This window comes from Octopus bimaculoides, chromosome 4, assembly GCF_046866305.1.
Source record: "Octopus bimaculoides isolate indiv1 chromosome 4, ASM4686630v1, whole genome shotgun sequence".
NCBI classification, from domain to species: Eukaryota; Metazoa; Mollusca; class Cephalopoda; order Octopoda; family Octopodidae; genus Octopus; species Octopus bimaculoides.
The window spans coordinates 42,729,885-42,752,336 of record NC_142931.1 but is presented as its reverse complement, the minus strand read 5'-3'; the positions used below and the strand labels follow the sequence as shown (position 1 = coordinate 42,752,336).

General features: G+C 35.3%; 1 protein-coding gene across 1 annotated transcript in view; it reads right to left on the bottom strand.

Annotated features, from left to right (window-relative positions):
- LOC106878507 (gephyrin-like) overlaps positions 1–22,452 on the bottom strand; it is a 120,298-nt gene that overhangs the window by 4,638 nt on the left and 93,208 nt on the right. Inside the window, exons 14-17 of the mRNA XM_089350663.1 lie at positions 9,263–9,384; positions 3,462–3,549; positions 2,160–2,233; positions 1,314–1,482 (exon numbers count right to left, since the gene is read on the bottom strand). Of these exons, the coding sequence (XP_089206789.1) occupies positions 1,314–1,482; positions 2,160–2,233; positions 3,462–3,549; positions 9,263–9,384 (453 nt within the window). The remainder of the gene's footprint in view (positions 1–1,313; positions 1,483–2,159; positions 2,234–3,461; positions 3,550–9,262; positions 9,385–22,452) is intronic.

The window sequence follows — 22,452 nt, the reverse complement described above, 5'->3', positions numbered from 1 at the left end:
ACATAGAAAGCTAGAATAGATATTGCAAGGTTTCCAACACTCTAACAGTTCCACCACTACCATTTTGCATTAGAACATTTTTATTGATCTCAAAAGGTTGAAGTTGATTTCAGCAGGATTTGATCTTGGAGTGCAGTGAGGCAGAAGAAATACCACAAGACATTCTATCCAACACCTTAATAAAGAACTTTTGTAAAGTTTGTCTTTGAAGTTTCACTTGACCAACCCTAGGCTACAACAGAAGGTACTTGCCCATGGTGCTTTAGAAAGGGGGATCAAGCCTGGAACCATATGCTTGTCAAGTATGCTTCTTAACCAGGCAGCTCTTCTCAGATGTGTGTTAATTTTGTGTACATGTGTCAAAAGGGTTTATGTATTACAAATTTTAACCATATTGAAGAAGACCATCATCATCATTGAACGTCCACTTTTCCATGCTCACATGGGTCAGATGAAATTTGCTGAGATGAATCTTTTATCACCAGATGTCTCACTAGTCACTAACCCTTGCCTGTCTCCAAGTATGTTAATATTTTACCATCATGACCCGGCATGTTTTCACAGAAGATTGGAAAGGAATGACATCACTGCTGCGACAATTTCTATAAGAATCATGCAATATCAGGACAAGGGGACAATAACACACTCACACACACACACACACACACATATATATGTATCCGGTATATATATATATATACGCATGACAAGCTTCTTTCAGTTTCTGTCAAACAAACCTGCTTGTAAGGCATCGATCAGCCTGGGGCCCTAGTACAAAACACTTGTCTTAGGTACCACACAATGAGATAGAACCCAAAGTCATGTGGTTGGGAATCAAACTTCTTGCCACATAACAACAGCTGTGCCTATGTACAAGAATAATTCCAAAATGCTAAAAATAAACTTCATTGTAGCAGTAAATAATCTGCAGCATGTTGTCATTTAATTTTTAATCTATTTAAGTTTTGGAGTTCTCTGCCTTGTTTTATTTGACAAGAATTGTAATTAGCAATAATGGTTTTTACTTCTCAGTACAGGTGTAAAATTTCTTTTGGTTCACTACATATAAGCATGCACTCAACTTATGGCCCAATTTGTACAGTTATTGTTTATATTTATATTGAATGATTAAAATAATATCCTTCAAAGATGTCCTGTACATAAATGGTAACTACAATATTCTAACAGCAGATATTAAAGACATTAATCAAGAATCAGAAAGAATAAATATGCTGTATCTAGTCTAGCTCTCAACTGTTTCACAAACTGAACTGTCCTGAAAAGAAGAAATAAAAACTAATATCAAGCCTTACTTTAGCTTTTACAACTGTTCTCCAAGGTGTTGGACAGCCAGACATGTGATAGATGGCTGGAATAACAAAGAGGTTGCATGTGACAACTGCAGAGACTGGGTTCCCAGGAAGACCAAACACTAATTTCCGTCCATGTTTTGTGTCAATGGTTGCAAAAGTTGTGGGCTTCCTGCAAAGGACAAAAGTATAAAGAAAATAAGGAACATCATTTCAAAGATGATTATCAATGGAGAAGCAAAACAAAATTGAAGAGTATAATGGTTTCTATGCAAATCTATGTTGATATACATCTAGATGGAGTGGGATATATTCTGATTTGAACCAGAGTTGATCCTCTATACCAGCCTTCTTTAAACTCATTTAATGCATTCACTTTCTTTACCTCACATTTTTCACAAAATAACCTCATTGTGTCATGTACAAAAACTTGTAGTAAAAAATTTTGAAAATTGTTGGAATTTCATCCATGTCAAACTTCATTCTGCCTATAAGATATCCAAAATATTAAAACCATGGTATGCTGATGAGTGGGCAGTGGATAGTATTTCACATGCACTGAGCTTTAACCATGAAAGTACCAGCTTTCAACAGCCCACTGCATCTAGCTAACATAGGTATCACAAGTTGAAACAGCAGAACTACACTACTATAACCAGCAACACTGTAAAAGTTATCAAGTGTTTTGACAGCTGATAGCACTAAGTTTCGGACTTCTTTTTGCTTCATTCATGACACAAATGCTAACAATATGGTCTTCCTTTCAACTTTATCTGCCTTATGTCTTATAGCTGTATGGAAAAACACTCTGACACACTCTAACTAAACAAATAAAAAGAATGTATTTACCCAGGCTTCATGAAAACCCTTCCAAAATGAATTACAGCCTCCAAATCCTCTTCAAGAACTTGTTTCAATAAATCCTGAGATAAAGTAAAAGAAAGAATACAAAATGGTTATCTCAAATGACCTCAGGTAATTACTTTGAATTAGTTGATAATTGACCAATGGCGAACATTTTACAACAAATCAACATGCAAGTTTCTATGTCATAGCTTGACAGGCTACAAATCAACAGTGAAATCTCCCTCAAACCACATCCTATCTCCCTTGCATCAAGTAAAAACAAAACAAAGGATAATGAATAATAGAGGCAGTTGGTAACTTCAGTGAGTTATAGTTTGAGGAACAAGGAATTGTCTGAAATGTTTAAAATGGGATTTTTTTTATGGCTTAGTCAGAAGGTAAAAGCAAATGGTGCCCATAACCATTTTTCTGGTTTCTGAGAGTGGTGAGGAAAATTCAAGTAGAGATCATGAATTCTTAGATTATCTTCAAACCAGAAATCTGATCTAAATGTAGTGAAGTGGATTCAACTAAATGTACCCAAGAGCTAGGAGGTGGTATTAAACTGGGTACATCAAGAAGAGGTACATTCTATTCAATGGGCATAATCTCAGTCTACCTGGTTTCACTCACAAAATTTGGGACAGATCAAGATTATAGTAGAAGACCTTGCCTAAGGTGCTACACTGTGAGACTGTATGAGAACCATGAAGGTACAGTTGTAGCAGTACTACAAAGAAGAGAGAGAAAAAAAAATTGCCTGAAATTATGAGAAGTTTTATCGAAATTTACAAGTGGAGATAAGATATAAAATATGGTGACCACAGCTTAAATGCAATGATATCTCGATATAGCATTATATAAAAGAAATTCTTTTTGATGTAATCATTATACTTTATACATATAATGGCTACATAGTAAGACTTCCAAGTTCAGATTTAGCAGTTATGTTTATAACATGCAGAGGACCTCCAATTAAATCACCCACACTGTCCTCTTTCTCACACACATATACATGAACACACAGAAATTGCATTTCCATAATTCTCAGACCATATCACCTTTATATATACAGAAGATGTGCAAAGCACATAGATTGCCAAGAGCCAAGTGAGTCTAATGTCAATAACACAGTTTCTTTCCTTTCTTAATAATATAAGCACAACACCTAACAAGTGACATTTTACTGACATTTTTAACTTAGTTACAAAGGCTTAATAGGAATTCCTCCATGAATTCCTCCTTCCCCCACAATATATATATATATATATATATATAATCAACCGGAAACCAGAAGTCACTCACCTTTTCTCCCATAGACACACCACCAGACGTCACAACAACATCTGCTTCAGAAATAGCAATGGATAACTTGGTAAACAGTGTGTCAGGACTATAATGGGAATGTAGACAAAATTAGATATGAAGAACAATATAATTGAAAAGTAAACATTAATAAACAATGTGAAAATGTGTTTGTATGTGTTATAATTCTCATCAACATAATTGTTTAAAAGTCTGTTTCACAAAGATAACATTAGATGGAAGCCTGCAATACAAAATCTCTTCAATTTTTTAAAATCTTGTATCATCTCATCTGTGATGCTGAACATTCTCGAACATGACCCTACAAATTATTTTCAAATTCATAAAAAGAAGCAAAAAAACCATATGTTGTTTCAGTCTGGTACCAACTTTAACCATCCTTATTTATTGAAAAGCCAAGTTAACATTTTTTAAATAAATGAGAGCAGTGTAACACTGGTTTTCTTGCAACTCCACTTCTTACATACTTTAACACCTCACCCCCTAGTAGAAAACTGACCCCACTCCCTCAGGGTTAATGATTAACAAGTTGCATGGCAATCTCAATAGTACCAGAAGTATGAAAAACGCATCAAATACACACAGAAGAGTGGTTGGCATTAGGAAGGGTATCCAACCAAAGAAACCATGCCAAAGCAGACACTTAGTACAGTGCAGCCCTTGGCCCCACTAGATCTTGTCAAACCATCTGATCCATGTCAGCATGGAAAATGGACATTAAATAATGATGATACACAAACACACAATGTTTCTACACAATTTCTATCTACCAAATTCTTCTCACAAGATATTGATCAAACTAAGGATACAGTGGTTGACAAATGCACAAGATAGTATACAGTAAGAGCAAATCTAGAATAACGTGGTTATAAGGTGAATTTCTAAACCCTGCAATGATTCCTGTGCTGGACTAATTTTAACATTACTCTTTTGTTTAACTCCTATTTGAGTTACTTTGACTACAAATTCTCCTAATAAGTTAATCAGTTATCACCATACCATAACTTGAACAAAGTTTGCAGTTATGCAACCTAAATAGCAAGAATAACATCAATAAAAACTAATATTTTTCTTGAAAGTGACAATCAAGATTGGGTGTCTGGTGGTTAAATAATAAATTATATACCACCTCGCATCAGAAAGCTTAATTAGTACCTATTTTTCTCAAAGCCAGTTTAAATGAATATACAAAACTGCCATTTCCCATCCATCTCTGTCCTTCATCGTTTCACCCATGACAACCAATTTCCTAAAATCTGATCTGACAACTTTGTCTTTTTTTTTTTTCTCACTTTATCTTTTCTCTCTTCCTTGACAAGCAACATATTTCAAAATTATTACTTTCTTTTACACATAGCTAAAAACAGCAAAAGAAAGTTTTATTTCAAATAATTTTCTTCCTTTCTAAAATCTAAAAGCTGAGACATATGCAAAGATACAAATAACAACCTGACAATGTTTCTCCCCACAAAAAGTGAGAGGAAAAACTGATAATTTTTTTCTTTCATCCAAACTAAAGATTCTTCATTATTTTCATAATTAACTGCTACAAAGGCAGTGTATTTTCTAAGAAATATGGTAACAAAAGGGTTAAATGCAATAATAGTCTACTGAAAGTTTTGTAATATGAAAGGTTTAAATCCTGCACTGCTACAACAATGAATTATACCTACCCACAGTATCTACTCACAGCAGGGTAGATTGGCCTACTGAGAGTTAAGCATATTTGCCTAGGATACAGTTATTATAAGTTCATCTATTAAGGTGGCAAGCTGGCAAAATCATTAGAACGCCAGGCAAAATGCTTAGCAGTATTTCCTGTGTCTTCACATTTTGAGTTCAAATTCCGCCAAGGTTGACTTTGCCTTTCATCCTTTCGGGGTTGATGAAATAAGTACCAGTTATGCACTGGGATCAATGTAATCAACTATCCCCCTCTATAGTAGAAAGGATTATTAGTTCATCCATCATTGTCAACAGGCGCAGGAGTGGCTGTGTGTTAAGTAGCTTGCTTACCAACCACATGGTCCTGAGTTCAGTCCCACTGCGTGGCACCTTGGACAAGTGTCTTCTACTATAGCCTCAGGCCGACCAAAGCCTTGTGAGTAGATTTGGTAGACAGAAACTGGAAGAAGCCTGTTGTGTATATATATATATATATATATATATATATATATGTATGTATGTATGAGTGTTTATATGTTTGTGTGTCTGTTTGTCCCCCCAGTATCACTTGACAGCCAATGCTGGTGTGTTTACGTCCCCATAACATTAGCGGTTCAGCAAAAGAAACCAATAGAATAAGCACTAGGCTTACAAGTAATAAGCTCTAGGGTCGATTTGCTCGACTATAAAAAGGCGGTGCTCCAACATGGTCACAGTCAAATAACTAAAACAAGTAAAAGAGTAATGACCAAAGACAACACATGGGTGAAGAAGACAGGGCACAGTGTGTCTAACAGTGGCCAACCAGTCTGATGCATGCTCAGAAAGCTCTGCTGCTGGTCAGACACTGGTGGTCTGTTAGGACCGAAGGCAAGGAGTTGGCTCTGGGCTTGTATAGTTCACATTTTCTTTGTGCCCTAGCAACCCTGTTTTGTTCACAGGAGGTGGTACCTCTGTTGGCACAGCTTTGTCAGGAAGGGCAGTCTTGTGCTTGTGTTTCTCAGTTGTTGGGGTTGATCTCAAAGCTCCTCAGTGAAAATTTGAGTATGTCCTTAAAGCATTTTTTTCTGTCCATTTTGCATGCACTTGCCTTCTGCCATTTCACTGTAAGACAGTCTCTTAAGGAGTGACGAGTCAGGCATTCAAACCATGTGGCCTGCACATGTGACTTGCACTCTCTTCAGCAGTGTTTATGTACATGGGGTGTCTGGGTGGGTTAGTACCTCTGGTACATATGGTGTTCTTTGAAGAAGTTTGTCCACTCTAGGACTCATCTGACATCCAGCTCTCACCTCAGGCTCCTCAAAGTTGTCTGCATGTGACAGAAGTCACACCCCAGCTACAGCATTCACAGACTGGCTAAACCATGGTGAGGGAAGCTGACACTTCCAAACCTCTGGTGAGCTAGGGCTTGTCTACTTATGCATGTGAAGACGGTACCTGGTGGACTGTTTGGAGAAAACCACCAGATTGGTTCAAAAGGCAGGAGGGCAGACCAGCAAGAGTTGTGGAGTGCTAAACAAGGCAGAATGAGGCACAAAGGATACAGTACAGTTTAGATGACACAATATGACAAACAATGGCCTTTTCAGCTTTTGGCCAGAGCTTAATGACTCCGTCAACTGAAAGCCTCTAAAAACATAATTGGTAAACTGCAGGCATAGCTTCAGAAATCATTAATCAAAACATTTATCAGAGGTTGGTGGTGGGGCATTAAAAGAAAATAATAGTGAGCAGCAGACTAAAGCAGCTTGTCCAAAGTTATATCATTGCAATATTTCAGTCATACATTAAGAAAAAATAAAACAACAACAAAAGTTACAAGTCAAATTCTAGTCCCAGACAAGAAATCTCAGCAGAAACATATTCCAATATCATATTTAATAAATATACAGTTATGTTTTATTTGTTTCTTTGTGTTGTATTTATTTACTTATTATTTTTTGTGCTGTTCTTTCATGTACTGAGAAACTATTTGGCAAGAGAGAGATATGGTTGAAAAAATAACCATATGTACAGCAATGTGGATAGATTGTCATTTGTGAGAGGGGTAAACATAACAAATGCAAGCTTGTTGCATACCAAGCATTTATCGGAGGGGGCCATGTGTGCAATTCAGCTGCAATTGATTGCTAATGGGGAGACACCCACGCAACACATGTGAATGTGAACAAAGGCGAGAAGGGCACCTAAGTGTAACACTTCTGCTCTAATCAATCAAGTAGGAAACAGGAAAAATATTGAAATATATTCATTGCCATGGGGCATTTAACAACATTCTCCACCTCCTACTCCATCATCATCATCATCATTAAAATTAAGATTATGTTCCTTATGCTTAATTGCTTAAATCAGATTCTGTGTGTATATATGTGTGTGTATGTGTGTGTGTGTGTGTGTGTGTGTGTGTGTGTGTGTGTGTGTGTGTGTGTGTGTGTGTGTGTGTGTGCATCTGATTGAATGAATGTGCTCATTCATGTACACATGCATGTGTGCGGGTGAGTTATTTGACAAACAAATAGTTAAGCAGCCACATAGCTCTTGCTGTTGTTACCACAAATTTTTTTTATGCAATTTCAGCTAATATTTTTCAGTTATCCAACTTTGTGAAATAATTTGTTGTTATTAAATAAATGTAATATTAGAAAGAAGTGTAATTACTAGCACTGTAATCAGGAATGTATGAATCGTCATCATCATCCTTTCCTTTTAAAATCTGTTTTTCCATGTTAAAATAGGTTGGAATAGGTCTACAGTACACAATATCACTATCCTCTTAATTTCGTGCCAGGCCCAACCAATATCTTGAGATATTGACCTCACCACTTTTCCAAAGTCTTTCTTGATCTTCTTTTCTCACAAATAACTTCCATTGTCAATTCATGGCACTTTTTTCACTCATCACCTATTCCTTTCACATTGCTCCCTCTCCTGTCTCTGCATATATTCCACATCCAGCATCCCATGCCTTACTACTGTGCAACATCACACTTCTGACACATTCTTAACATAATTGTCATGAATACAGATTGAGAGCCCATTTGTTGCCAAAGGAGCAGTTCTCTGATATTCTATTCCTTTGGTACTGTAACTTCTATAGTTCTATTACAACTATGTCCAGCATTGCTGTTGGTATTTAGCCACACGTTAACCCCAATCAAGCAGACATATGATCAAAGACATTCCAGTATTTTCATATGTTGTCCAAAGTATATTTTCGAGAAGATGATAAAATGTCATCTGAGGGTGAATTGGCAGTTATTTCTAAGAGGTTGTGCAACTGCTTAGAAACCCCCTGAGACCACTTATGTAGATGGCAGTAAGTAATTATTTGCTAAGTCTAGTTAGTCATATAAGCAGTTTATAAAATCCTCAAAGAAATCAAACAGTAGATTTTTCAGTTGAGATTGCAATCAGACAATCAAGCTATATAGCATTTAGACCAAAATTCAAGTGGAATGGCTTTGAAACTACAGTTTGAAAGAAATGTTGTGACAACAATATTAAGAACTACTCATCAAACACTTCATTAACATTATTTTATAAATGAACTAACATCAACATTGTTTTCAATTATTAAGAAATTCAAAATTGGTCTGCTTTTGGTTTTTTCAATAAAAATGAACACGTGTGACCTGATAAAATTTGAACACCAATAAATTCATTTAAGTGCACATATAGTGATTTTTTAATGAAATCCTTAGTGAGTAATACTTAAATTTCATGGTTATTCTAGTAATGACGCTAAATACCTAATAAATAAATAGAACTGGTATCCTCTGCAAGTCACAGTGCTTCAATAAACTGGACAACATCTCAACAAAAAGTAGTTTCAAAAATGATATTCCTCAACGAAGGATAGATTAATATATAAAACTGCTCACTGCAGTTAATAGTTATGAAATTTTGAGCATATATATCTGATCTCCACAGTAAAAGCGTTAATACTGGTTTCAGAATATTTTATTTCAATGTTGTATAATTATTTTTCACCCAATCAACCTTACAACTTTTGTAATATGATTGCACCCTCAACCAAATCAAATGTAATATGATTGCATCCTCAACCAAATACAGCATCACAATTACTTTATTAACAAAATCTCTGACATTACCTGTCTTCAGCAATACCCAGATCAATAGTCTTGAAACCATGTTCCTTCATTAAAGCTAGTAGTGTTATACGGTTACTGTCACGCACTTCTCCATGCTCAAGCACATCACCAGGGTCAACAAGCTACAAGAAAATAAATAACATAATAAATATTAAATAAACACATGCACTATATATTCGCTCTTCACTTGTTTATTGTTGTTCTTATTTTATCTTATGTCCATTGCCTTTCATCACACATCTGTGACCTCTTCAACAACTCTTCTATCCCACATGTATCCGCTTGTTCTATTTAGTCCATTCTCTGTATCGTCCTGTTCTGTTTAGTCCATTCTTTGTATTCTCCTATTCTGTTTAGTTCATGAGAATGGATAATAAATGTTATCTCCAGAGAACAGCAGTATTAATGAATTATGCTAGCACTATCACATTGTAGATACCCCATCACATTAAAGCAGCACTTATCATATTGTAGAAATGATGAGTCATACTAGTAGCAAGTGTAATATTGTTACACCAGCATTATTACAACTTTGTCACGCTGTAACAGAATTATAAAATCATAGTAGCAGCTCCTCAATAAAATATCCCCAGACAATGACCATGTTATCCTATTACAAAAGTATCATCATGTTGTATTAATATCAAATTAAAACAATGTAATTATTTACAAATTGTTTTCTGTAAGCAAATTGTAATTATTGTTTGTGCAAATGCACAAACAAATGAATTTGAAACTATTAAGTCTAGTTGAATTCTCTTCAAGATGCATCATTAATAAAGACTTATTTACATATTTCTTGATTCATACAGCTTCCCACATATTTTTCCATCCCAGGCATTTTTAACCAAATGTTTTATTAGCTATTATTTATAGATGAAATCATATAGAGACACATCATTAATAAAGAATTTATATATAATTAATACTTTATATGGTAGTGGAGATGTTTAAAAAATATTAGACTGGAAAGTGACAGTTTCCAATTAATTTCCCATTCTGAACAGCATTCAATCCTGCTTTAGGTGCTCAGCTGAAATCATTCCACTCAACATAAGTTGAGTGGACATACTCGTAGAAAATACTCATAGAAAAGACAAATACTCATAGAAAAGACAAGGTCTTTACAATACCAATATAACTCCAATAAAGTTCCTAAATACAGCTTACATTCCTTATTTGAAAAATGCATCAAGAAATTACTCTAAGTTATGATTAGTATCACAGCAAACTAACCCAGAAAAAGTACTTTCAGGTGCCTAAAGCTTTTCAGGCTCTCTCAGACTGGAGAGTGGGATGTCTCTGACAATAAGTTTGCTTGACAAAGGCTGATAAGGAGCTAATAACAACAGTTAATGTCAGATGTAGTTGTAGCAGAAGTATAGTAGTTTCTGTAAAAAAGAAACAGCATTTCAAGGAGCTGAACCTTTATTTAACAACAAAGAATTTCTCAATCCACACACTTGAATGTATCAAGTGTGTGGTGCTGCATGGTAGCTTACATCAATGAGGCTAGGTATGTATTAATAATACGGATTTGATTTATTGGTTTTCTTCTAAATTCTGCATGTTGGTGGTTGTTAGAAGCAAGTAGATAGGAAGAGAGTTACAGTTATGAGGAAAAAAAAGCAATACAAAGAATTTACCATAGTAAAGGTTGGACAGACATATCAGGGGTGACAAGAAAAGGAGAGCTATGCATGTAATGGATGGATTTAAGTAGGGATGGTCCACAGTAGTAAAGACCAGAAAGGCAGAGGCCATTTGAGTAGTAGTAGCAGTAGTGGTAGGCTGGTTGGCAGACTAAGTGGTTGGTTGATTTGAAGGAAGCAGAATTTGGCCCAACTGATAACAAAGCAGGTAAAAGGCACAACAATGTCCAAAGTTCAAAGCTATGTTTTTTTTTTTCTTTCTTTCCTTCAGCCCACTGGTGCTTCTCACTAATCCTTAACCCTGTTTTACTAGTTACAAAAGCTTCAAAAGCAGCACTAGTACCAACAACATGACAACCAGCACTACTACAACTTATACTACAAACAGCATCATAATGTACCCCATCTACACTCACCAACACTACCACCACCAACAAACCAACACCGATGCTTCCACCTCTACCACCACCACCACCACCACCACCACTTCCATCGTCATTACTACCTACAACAACAATTTCCGCATGACTGCTAAATATACTTTATACACTTAGTAAACTTGTAGACAGAGTTGTTTACATCTTTATCATCTCAACACATTCTGTTAATTTCTAGCATCATTTTAGAATTTCTAGACTAGGTTTTATGGAGAGGGGATTCTTTATCAGCTTTTATCATCATCATCATCATCAATATTATTATTATTTAATTTTGGTTTCTTTGTTCTTCCTGCACCCTCTCTCATACATTTCTTACCTACATACTACTTTCATCTTTTTGAACACATGCACAACCACACACACACATACACACATATAAAGCACACAAACTCATACATTTGCACAAAAATCATTCACATCTGTTCATTATAAAACAAAGTTGCATAAAAGATGTCAAAATTTAAAGAAAAATATTTTATATAAAGGCAATAGCTTTAAATATACATATGTGTATATATATCTATGCATATATACATACACACATATACATGCATATTTGTACACATGTACCTATTCACATACATATAAATAAACATACACAAATATATGTAGGCGTATATATGTGTGCATGAGTACAGACAAATATACACATTAATACATATGCAAACATATAATACACTCAAACACAAATATGTTTACGCTCTAGGACTGTTCAAAGTATATATTTGTGCATATATATTATTTGTGTGTATAGTCAAACAGGAAAAGAAAGAGGAAGAAAGACAGTAAGTATGAAGTATTCATCAGCATAATTATAACTTTACAACTCAACATCATATAGCTGGGTTCTCGTTATTAACCTAACATTCTTCAATGTTATCTCAGAGTAGAGAGAATCTCGCAAATCACAGACAAGTTTAGAAATAAATATTTACATTTTTGAAATTCTTAAATGAAAGAATGAACCTAGAGAGCTACAGTTATTCAAATAAAATATCTGTGTATATTTAATTAGAATGGACACAGACAAACATAACAAAGAAAAAGAAACACTTTCAAGCATTTAGTGGAAAATTTTAAAAATCAGACATTGATTTACATCATCATTATCATCATTTCATCTCCGTTTTTCAATGCTGGCATGGGTTGGAAGGATTTCACGGTGTCTTGTCATTAGTTGTAGTCCCTCATAAGATAACCAGTCAACTCTGTTACTTTCTTTTCTTTCTATTTTTAAAGCAACCATTTTCTTATATGGACTGGATATATTTTAGTGTACCACTCATTGAAGAAGTTGTCTCTGGTAGTCTAGCTATTTACGCCCAACCACTAATCTGGTAGTATTATGTACAAGATTGGTGATCAGGCATAAATAATCGCAACACTTACAAAGTAAAACTGGAGTCAGAGTCAGAAATAATTTCAAAGTTACTAGATGAAAAGCTATTAGTAGATCCAGAAATGCAATGAGTGTGTCCTGATGTCACTCTCTGCATTTCTCCTAGAGCTGCCTTGTAATAAAGATAATAACAATTATCTTTTTTTAACAGAAACTGCATTCTGACTCTGGTGCAATGATTTCTGATATTGATTCGACCAAACTAGGATATGAACTTCTCAGGAAGACACAAGAGTACAATAGCCTTACTATTAGAGCAAATACACTTATCTCCTTTGACATTATAAGAATAAAGAAACTTCAAATTGAACCATTCCAAAAAAAAAAAAAGAAGAAAGAATCAGTTCATTCATTTCCTTTGTTTTTGTAGATGATAATGATTTAGAATCCTCCCAATGTTAAGCTATATACTCCTAGCTCTGTGCTTCTGCAATGCAACAATGATATGTTCATGTATAGAAATATTTTTCCCCCTTCAAGATCTCTGTGGGAATAGGGTCAAGACCAGGAGATTTATTCTTTTTTTTAATTATATAAAAGCAGTGTTTTGTTCTCTGCAAGGCAATAAGATAGCATCTGGAAAGAGACATTAAGAACTATAAGTTGAAGAAGCTACTTGGGGCTGCAGAAGAGAGCAAAAGTCTAGCTGCAGGAGAAAAAAACAGCACTAAAGAACAAAGATGGGCTCAGGCTGATCATCTCTGTGGCAAGATAGACTAAAGATAATGGAAAATACTGCATATCAACTCTTAAAAGTTTATTACCACAGTTTCTTTTCAGGGTGTAATCTCTGAGCTTTGGTCTTTCTGGAATCATCTATAATGTAACAAGGCAGTGATTGATAACAGCCAGAGTGTATTCATCACTAATTTTCTTACTTGCTCTCACACACATGTGTACAAGCACATACATACACACATATGTACAGACCAAAAGAAAAACAACAGAAAAAATAAAATACATACACGTACATAGACAAATATATGTATATACACATATATAAACATATACTGATATATTCCCACAAAAAACACATATATACATAAGAAAACATACTTAAATAGGAAACTAAACAGCTGGCACTTCTAAAACCTAACAGGAGAGCATTTTTTTTTTTTACACTGATACTGAGTTATGTTGTTTTAAATAAGCAAAGTACATTTTACTTCTTACATACTCATACAGCTTTAGGTATTTAGAGAAGGCAGATAGGAAAACATGCGAATGATGATTTTCCAAAGAGTATTAGCAATGTAAGTGAAGTGAAATGACTACAACCTCAAACTAAAATACTAAAATAGGATATTATTATTTGCTTTAATATAAGAGATTAAAATGAGTGTTAAGTCACTTTCAAAATGCATTAGTAATATAAGTGATCTTTACATAATAATAGCTGATATAAATGTTGGTCGGCGGGTTTGTTGGTTTCTCCAGCCATGCTTTTACATCATATAGAGAGGTGGTGGAAAAGAGTAATGAATAGACGGGAAGAGAGTTACTATAAAAGGTGTAAGATGAGTGCACATATAAAGCTTAGCGACAGACAAAGAAAAAAAGAGTACCACACACATAATGAGAGAGAAAGAATCAGAGACAGAGGAAGAGGAGGAGAAGCAGTAAATGACAGATTAGTTATGGGACAAGTTATACAAATGAGAAATTTGTTTTATTTAACTTCAATTTTTAAGGTAATAGATATTTTTGCTTTGAAAATTAGTATACATTTCATCATTTTGTATAAGCACTAAGAAATTCAATAGTTAAGTATTGTATGCATGCCATATTTCCTGATATTACCCATGGTGGCATAAAAATACTTCCAAAGTTATTCATCATGCGATGGGTAGCACTCTAATACATACATATAAAGGATGACAGCTCCTCATACAAACATATAATTCATCCATTTGTGAGATAAAATTGATAAGGATGTTTTTCAAAACAGAAAATGTTCTATATTCAATGTAGATAATAATGGGTAAAATAATGATTAAGTACACTAATAATCCTATTATATTTGACTGATGCTCTGGTACCTCAATGCCAGATACAACTTGTTTGGATATTAGAGTCCAATAAAACACATTAATCATAAATAAATAGGGCCTTTTGCAACCATATGGGAAAAATAGTGTTAATTACTACAGCTTGGTAACTGTTAATATACAATTTACTCAGCCAAATGCAATGATCACATCCAGAGATTAATAGTGTGAAATAAAATAAGAGCTCTAACTCAACCTTAACCTGCAATTAACCCCATGCTGTTAGGTGGTGTGAATGAAGTAAAAATATAACAGATTAATTAAAAATTTGCAAAGTTATTTTTTTTTTCTTCTTCTTTTCAGCCTTCTCTTTTCTTTACTGAGGAATATGATACAGTTATGGTCAATTATATCACTTCCGTTTTCCGTTGAATTTTTTTCCCACTCTTTTTGGTGCACGTGAACAAAAATGAAACACATGCACTCAATGTATGCTGGGTTTTATAACATACAGGTCTATGTGCATTAGTGAAATTAACAGTGATTTTGCAGTTAACAAACACTGCTTCCTTGTCATTTTGTCTCATATTTCCAAGCTACAAAGGGTTAAACCGGAAAAAGAAATCTAGAGATTTTATACTGATTTAAACTATACATTATGCCCTGCCAACCTACAAAGTCAGCTTGACTGTGTAAATAAAATAAAAGTGAACTGAACAAAAGTAAAAGAATGAAACAAAGCTAAAGCATGAGTACATAATCATATTGGATGGTAGTCAGAAACTGTATGGAAGCCCATAATGGAAATCATCATTACCATTTTAATGCCCACTTTTCCATGAGTCAGATGGAATTTGTTGAGGTAGATTTTTAAAACCTGAAGCCATTCGTGTTGCCAACCCTCACCTGTTTCTAAATAAAGTAATATCTCTCCATGGGCCACATCAAGCTCCATATGTCTTTTCTGGCATTATTTCTAAGGCTGGATGCCCTTCCTAATGCCAACCATTTTACAGAGTGATGTCAAATCATCATCATCATCATCATTATCGTTTAATGTCTGCTTTCCATGCTGACATGGGTTAGCTAGTTTGACTGGAGAGCTGCACCAGGTTCCAATCTGATTTGGCATGGTTTCTATGGTTGGATGCCCTTCTTAATGCCAACCACGCTGAGAATGTACTGGGTGTTTTTTTATGAGTAACAGCGTGGGTGCCACTTACATGACACCAGCAACAGTCATGATTATGATTCCACAGGTGATATTACATGACACCGGCAACAGTCACAACTATGACTTCATTTGGTTTGATGTGTCTTCTCAGGCACAGCATATCGTGAAAGGTCTAGGTCACTTGTTATCGCCTCCATGAGGCCCGACATTCAATGATCATGCTACCAGCAACAGCCACAATTACGATTTCACAGGTGCTATATACATGACACTGGTAACAGCCATGACTATGATTTCACTTGCTTGATGAGTCTTCTCAAACACAGCATATCGCCAAAGGTCTTGGTCACTGGTCATCACCTGCATTAGGCCCAACATTTGAATATCATGCTTCACCACCTCATCCCATTGTCTTCCTCTTCCACAGGTTCCCTTCACAGGTAGAGCTCGGCATTTCTTTATGCAGCTGTCCTTGTCCACAGGCATCACATGACCATATTTGTCTCCCTTGCACACCAAATCTGATGCTTCTTATGCCCAGTTTTTCTCTCAAGACATTTATGCTCTGTCATACAGGCACACTGACATTGCACATCTATCAAAGCATGCTGGCTTAATTTCTTTCAAGCCATCGCGTGTCCTTTGCAGTCACAGCCCATGTTTCATTGCTGTGGTGCACAGCTATTCGTGCACAGGCATCTTACAGTCTGCCTTCTATTCTGAGGGAGAGACCCTTTGTTACCAACAGAGGTAGAAGCTCTCTGAACTTTGTCCAGCCTATTCTTATTCTCATAGCTACACTCTTGGAGCATCCACTTCCACTACTGACTTTGTCACTTAGGTAATGGAAGCTATCAACTACTAGTTTTCCCCACTGGCATTTGATGAAGTCCATTTTCTGTACAATTCTAGTGTTTATTGTACCTGTACGTCTGCTATGCAAAAAGACTATTTTCCCTGTTAACCTTCTGATATTGCTGCACCTCTTATGTGTCCATAGCAAGGGTACATCTTATGGAGTTTCTACTTATGCCTTTTCTACAGATCAAACAGAGGCATCTACTTGAAGGGATATGTGAATTGTCTGCTTTCCTACTTACTAAAACTTTGGCTTTTGCTAGATTAATTCTAAGGCCATTTGATTTTAGACCTTGCTTCCACACCTGAAATTTCTTCTCTAGTTCTGGAAGTGATCTGACTATGAGAACAAGGACATCAACATTATATAAAAAAATAAAGAAAGTGAAATAACAGCTTCATGATAAACCAACAAGAGCATCCTTCACATGGTGCTTAATCAGCTAAAAATAGAGGCCAAATTACACTGAAATTAAATTCTATCATCTTAAAAAAAGAAAGGTAATATCAGATAATGTTGTCGTAGCTACACAGTGTCTGAAAGAAAGGTGATATTCTTTTATTCTTTTATTTCAGTCATTTGACAGTGGCCATGCTGGAGTACCACCTTTTAGTTAAACAAATCGACTGCAGGACTTATTCTTTGTAAGCCTAGTACTTATTCTATCAGTCTCTTTTGCTGAACAGCTAAGTTATGGGGACATAAACACACCAGCATCAGTTGTCAAGTGATGGTGGCGGGGAACAAACACAGATACACAAACACACACACACACGACGGGCTTCTTTCAGTTTCCATCTACCAAACCCACTCACAAGGCTTTGGTTGGCTTGAGGCTATAGCAGAAGACACTTGCCCAAGTGGGACTGAGCCCAGAACCATATGGTTGGTAAGCAAGTTACTTACCAGATAGCCACTCCTGCACCTTGTTCATGGTTGGAATGCTTTTTATTATGGGTCACTTCAACTTGAATTGTCCTGGTACTAAACAAAACAAGTTTCATGAGCCACTGCACGAAAAACTTGAAAGCCCCACCACCACCACCACCACCATCCACTCCATTCCGTAGTATCAATGATTGTCCTTGTCTATGTATTCTGAGACAACTGGAGAAGATACAAACATCTCAACATCCTGAATAGGATGTTGTTATATTTCAAAGAAGTTCTAATAGCTCTTCTAAACAGCCTAGATGAAGTGAGGGCAGGTGGAATAAAGACTCACTATCAGCATCACAAATAGTCAATGAAATACCAGCAGTGGATTTGAACTTACAACTCATGAGCATAAAGATGATATCTTTGCCACACAGTTATTTCTTGTATAACCTTGCAAAATGATAAAAATAATAAGGATCCCTTGATTAGACACAAAGCCACAAATATGGAGTGAGGGTTAGTTGACTGAATCAAAGCCAGTAATTAATGATAACTTCTTGCATTGGCACATGGCCAATATTTTTCGTTTTTCTTTCCTTTTTTTGAGGGGGGGGGAGTTAGTCAATTAAAATGATCCCAGTACTTAACTTGTACTTTATTTTATTGACCTTGGAAGGATGGAAGGCAAAGTTAACTTTGGCGAAGTTTAAACTCAGAAGGCAAAAAGCTGGAACAAATACCACAAGACATTTTGTCCAACGCTCTAACGATTCTGCCAATCCAAATAAATAATAACATGTAAAAAAAAAAAGACTTCTATTATGGATGAATGGAGGGGGTATTTCGTTGGTTAAAGCAACATCAGTGACTATTAAATAGTCATACTCTGTTGGACTGATTTTACACAAACAAGAATTACAATATCTATTACACAGAAAACTGCCCATCCAGCTAAGAAGGAATTTTTATCAAAATGGCAAAAAAAAAAGAAGAAAAAGAAATAAAAATAGCTTCTTAATCTCTGTACCTCCCACTCACATTCACACATATACACACATACACAAATGTCATTTACTTAAAATTTGGTGTAACCCACACATACTGTCCACATTGCTAGCATGTATTTAAACACACATAACATTATTATCACAAAGTACTGCTACCCCTCCACTACCACCATTACAAATACATTTATGTACTACTGTACACACACATACAAAATACTATGAACACACTCACACTACTACAAACAATAATACAAGTATGATAACTTTATATCTCTCTCTCTCTCTCACACACACACACACACACACACACCAAAAAAGACACAAAATCATACAAAATACACAGACAAATACCATTATCACATTAAGAGGCTATCAACTCCACTATCCCCATCAGCATTACCATTAAAGTGCTAAAACACAAATACACTAAGAAAGTAAAATACAGACTCCACTAATATTTCACTAATACAGAGGAACACTAGCTGGTACACACATTTGTTTAAATGCTGGTAAGCAATTCATCTTCACAAAATACACTTTAAACAAATACATTTATTATCTGTCTTTACATTCTGAGTTCGGGTCCATAAAAAAAGTACCAGTTAAGTACTGGGGCCGATGTAATCATTTAGCCACCTCCCTCAAAATTTCAGGCTTTCTGCCTACAGTGGAAACGATTATTATTATTACTAAGGCAGAAAGCTGGCAGAATCATTGGCACAGCAGGCAAAAAGCTTAGCAGCATTTTATCCATTTTTATATTCTGAGGTCAAATTCCACCAAGGTCGACTTTGCCTTTCGTTCTTTTAGGGTTGATAAAATAAGTACCAGTGTGATCATTTAGCCCCCTCCCTCAAAATTTCAGGTCATGTGCCTATAGTAGAAACATTATTATTACTAAAGTAATGAGCTGACAGAATCATTGGCACAGCAGGCAGAATGCTTAGTGGCATTTCATCAATCTTTACGTTCTGAGTTCAAATTCTGCTGAGGTCGACTTTGCCTTTCATCCTTTCAGGGTCGATAAAATAAGTACCAGTCAAGCACTGAGGTTGATGTAATCAGCTATCTCCCTCCGCCAAAATTTCAGGCTTTATGTCAATAGTAGAAAGGATTATCATTATTATTATTATTATTATTATTATTATTATTATTATTATTATTACTACTACAAAAGTAAGTTGGCAGAATTGCAAGGACATCAGAAAAATGCATTTGCTCCAGCTCTTTGCATTCCAAGTTCAAATCTGACCAAGGTCAACTTTGCCTTTCATCTTTGTGGGGTTGATAAAATAAAGTACCAGTCAAGTACTAGCATCAATGCAATTGACTACACCCTTTCCCCAAAATTTCAGACCTTTGATAATAGTAGAAAGAATTATTTTCGGATAAAACCCTTTGTACTTTTCATCCTGCCTTTGTCCTTACATGTTTTTGATTTATATTAACCCTTGTGGCCAATAAAACAAGAATTTATTATTATTATTATTAGTAGTAGTAGTAGTAGTAGTAGTAGTAGTAGTAGTAGTAGTAGTAGTCATTAATAATAATAATAATAATAATAATAATAATAATAGTAACCCATCATCACCATCTTCACAGTAGGATATTAATACTTCAATACAGAAACACACATCAACAAACATACTCGAGCAAGCCTGTGCACACACACACACACACACACAAACACACACACACACACACACACACGCACAGGCAGCATTGCACAGACATGCATTCATACATTACTATTACCTCATTACTACCCTACTCCACATTACTACATCTCACACACATATGCTAACACACACATGAAAACACAGACACATATATATAAATAAACACACAACTATTATTTCACCAAAGAATTACCCACCTCATCGTATACTAACATACACCCACCAAAATTTGCTTACACACATTCACACACACATGCACACATACACACACTCATAGTAATGGCCTTAACTTCATAAAGTCTAAGAATAATTAAGATAGCTATGAGCGAGACAGCTGTGTTTCAAAAGGTTACAGATGCAAGAAATAAGGCTAAAAAGCACTCAGTCCTGGATGATATACTGGGTTATTCAGCCAACCCAAATAGATTTGGCACCGAACTTGAAAGTAAATTATCAAAACAGTTGACAAAATTCAGTAAAAATGACATAATATACAATACTTCAGTTTCAAATATACAGATCTCATCCATAGAGTTAGCATAATCCATAATCTAGTTTTGATTATTAATTCTAACCATCCTTTGAAAATTATGTTCATTAACTCTTTCAATATCAACCAACCTGAAACAGCCCTTAGTTCAATGAGACAAATTCCCTGTTTTAACCTTTTAGCATTTAAGTCGGCCATATCAGGCCAAAATAGTTTCCCTGTTTTATACTCAAACTGCCGGATCCAACCTCTCACACTTACCCTACAATTTTAGTCTAAAAAATATACAGCCACATAATCAAAATCTCAAGGCTACAAGATAATGCAGGATAAATTCAAAACAACAAGAATAAATAAGCATTACATTTAACAGAGTAATCTGAATGTTACAGGGTTAAAGTGATTTAAATTAAAACCTATAAATATTTCATGCTAAATTATGTTCCAAACACTAGATTAATAGTTATTTTAATAAACAAACAATATCTGCAACCTTTCATAAGGCGTCTGAGACTTGTGGAAAGAAAGGAAAGCGGTATCTTCAAATTGAAAGCTTGGCCCAAGTGTTTGCAATAGAGTGGACTCTGCTAAAGGCACTCAAGGTTCTAGTTGGGCATATTAAACACAATATGGGTTAAGTCAACCACCAAAGTAGGCCTTGGTAAGATTTAAACTTCAAACCCAAAGTGCCAGAATTAATACCACAAAGCATCAATTCTTAATGGTACTCTTTTATCAACAGTGAAAGGATGAAAAGCAAAGCTGTCCCTGGCAACATTTGAACTCAAAGCATAAAGGATTGGAACAAATACCCTGAAGCATTCTGGCCAATGGTCTAATGACTCTACCAATTAGCCTCTTTGAAGAAAAATATTTGCAAAAACTCGACAGACCTGCTCTACTATTTAGGTAAATATATAAGATTTCAGACAAGACATCTAAAAGAAAAGGATTAAATTTATAAAAAGAAAACAAACCTATTATATTTAGAAATACTTATTAATTCAATATGTTTTTTCTTTAGCCATAATCTATTGTACCATTAATGACACAAAATATAAATCTTATATACACGCACACACACATATATATATATATATATATATATATATATATATATATATATATATACACACACACACGTGTGTGTCTGTGTGTGTGTGTGTGTTTGTGAAGGCACATGGCTCAGTGGTTAGAGTGTTGGACTCACAATCATGAGGTAGTGAGTTCAATTCCTACACTGGACTGTCTGTTGTGTTCTTGTGCATAAAACTTTATTTCACATTGCTTCAGTTCACTCAGCCATAGAAATGAGTTGCGACGTCACTGGTGCCAAGCTGTATTGGCCTTTGCCTTACCTTTGGATAACATCAGTGATGTGCAGAGGGGAGGCTGATATGCATGGGCGACTGTCAGTCATTCATAAACATGCTTGCCTAGACTTATGCCTCGGAGGGGAAGGATTCTCAGTGCAATCCCATGATCATTCATGACTGAAGGGGGTCTTTACTCTTTTAACCATAATATACATACATGTATGTATAGATATGCAGGGCAGGGAATCGTCAATTAGTAATAAAATTAATAATTAACAATTTTGCCGGGTAGCTCAGTATGAAAAAA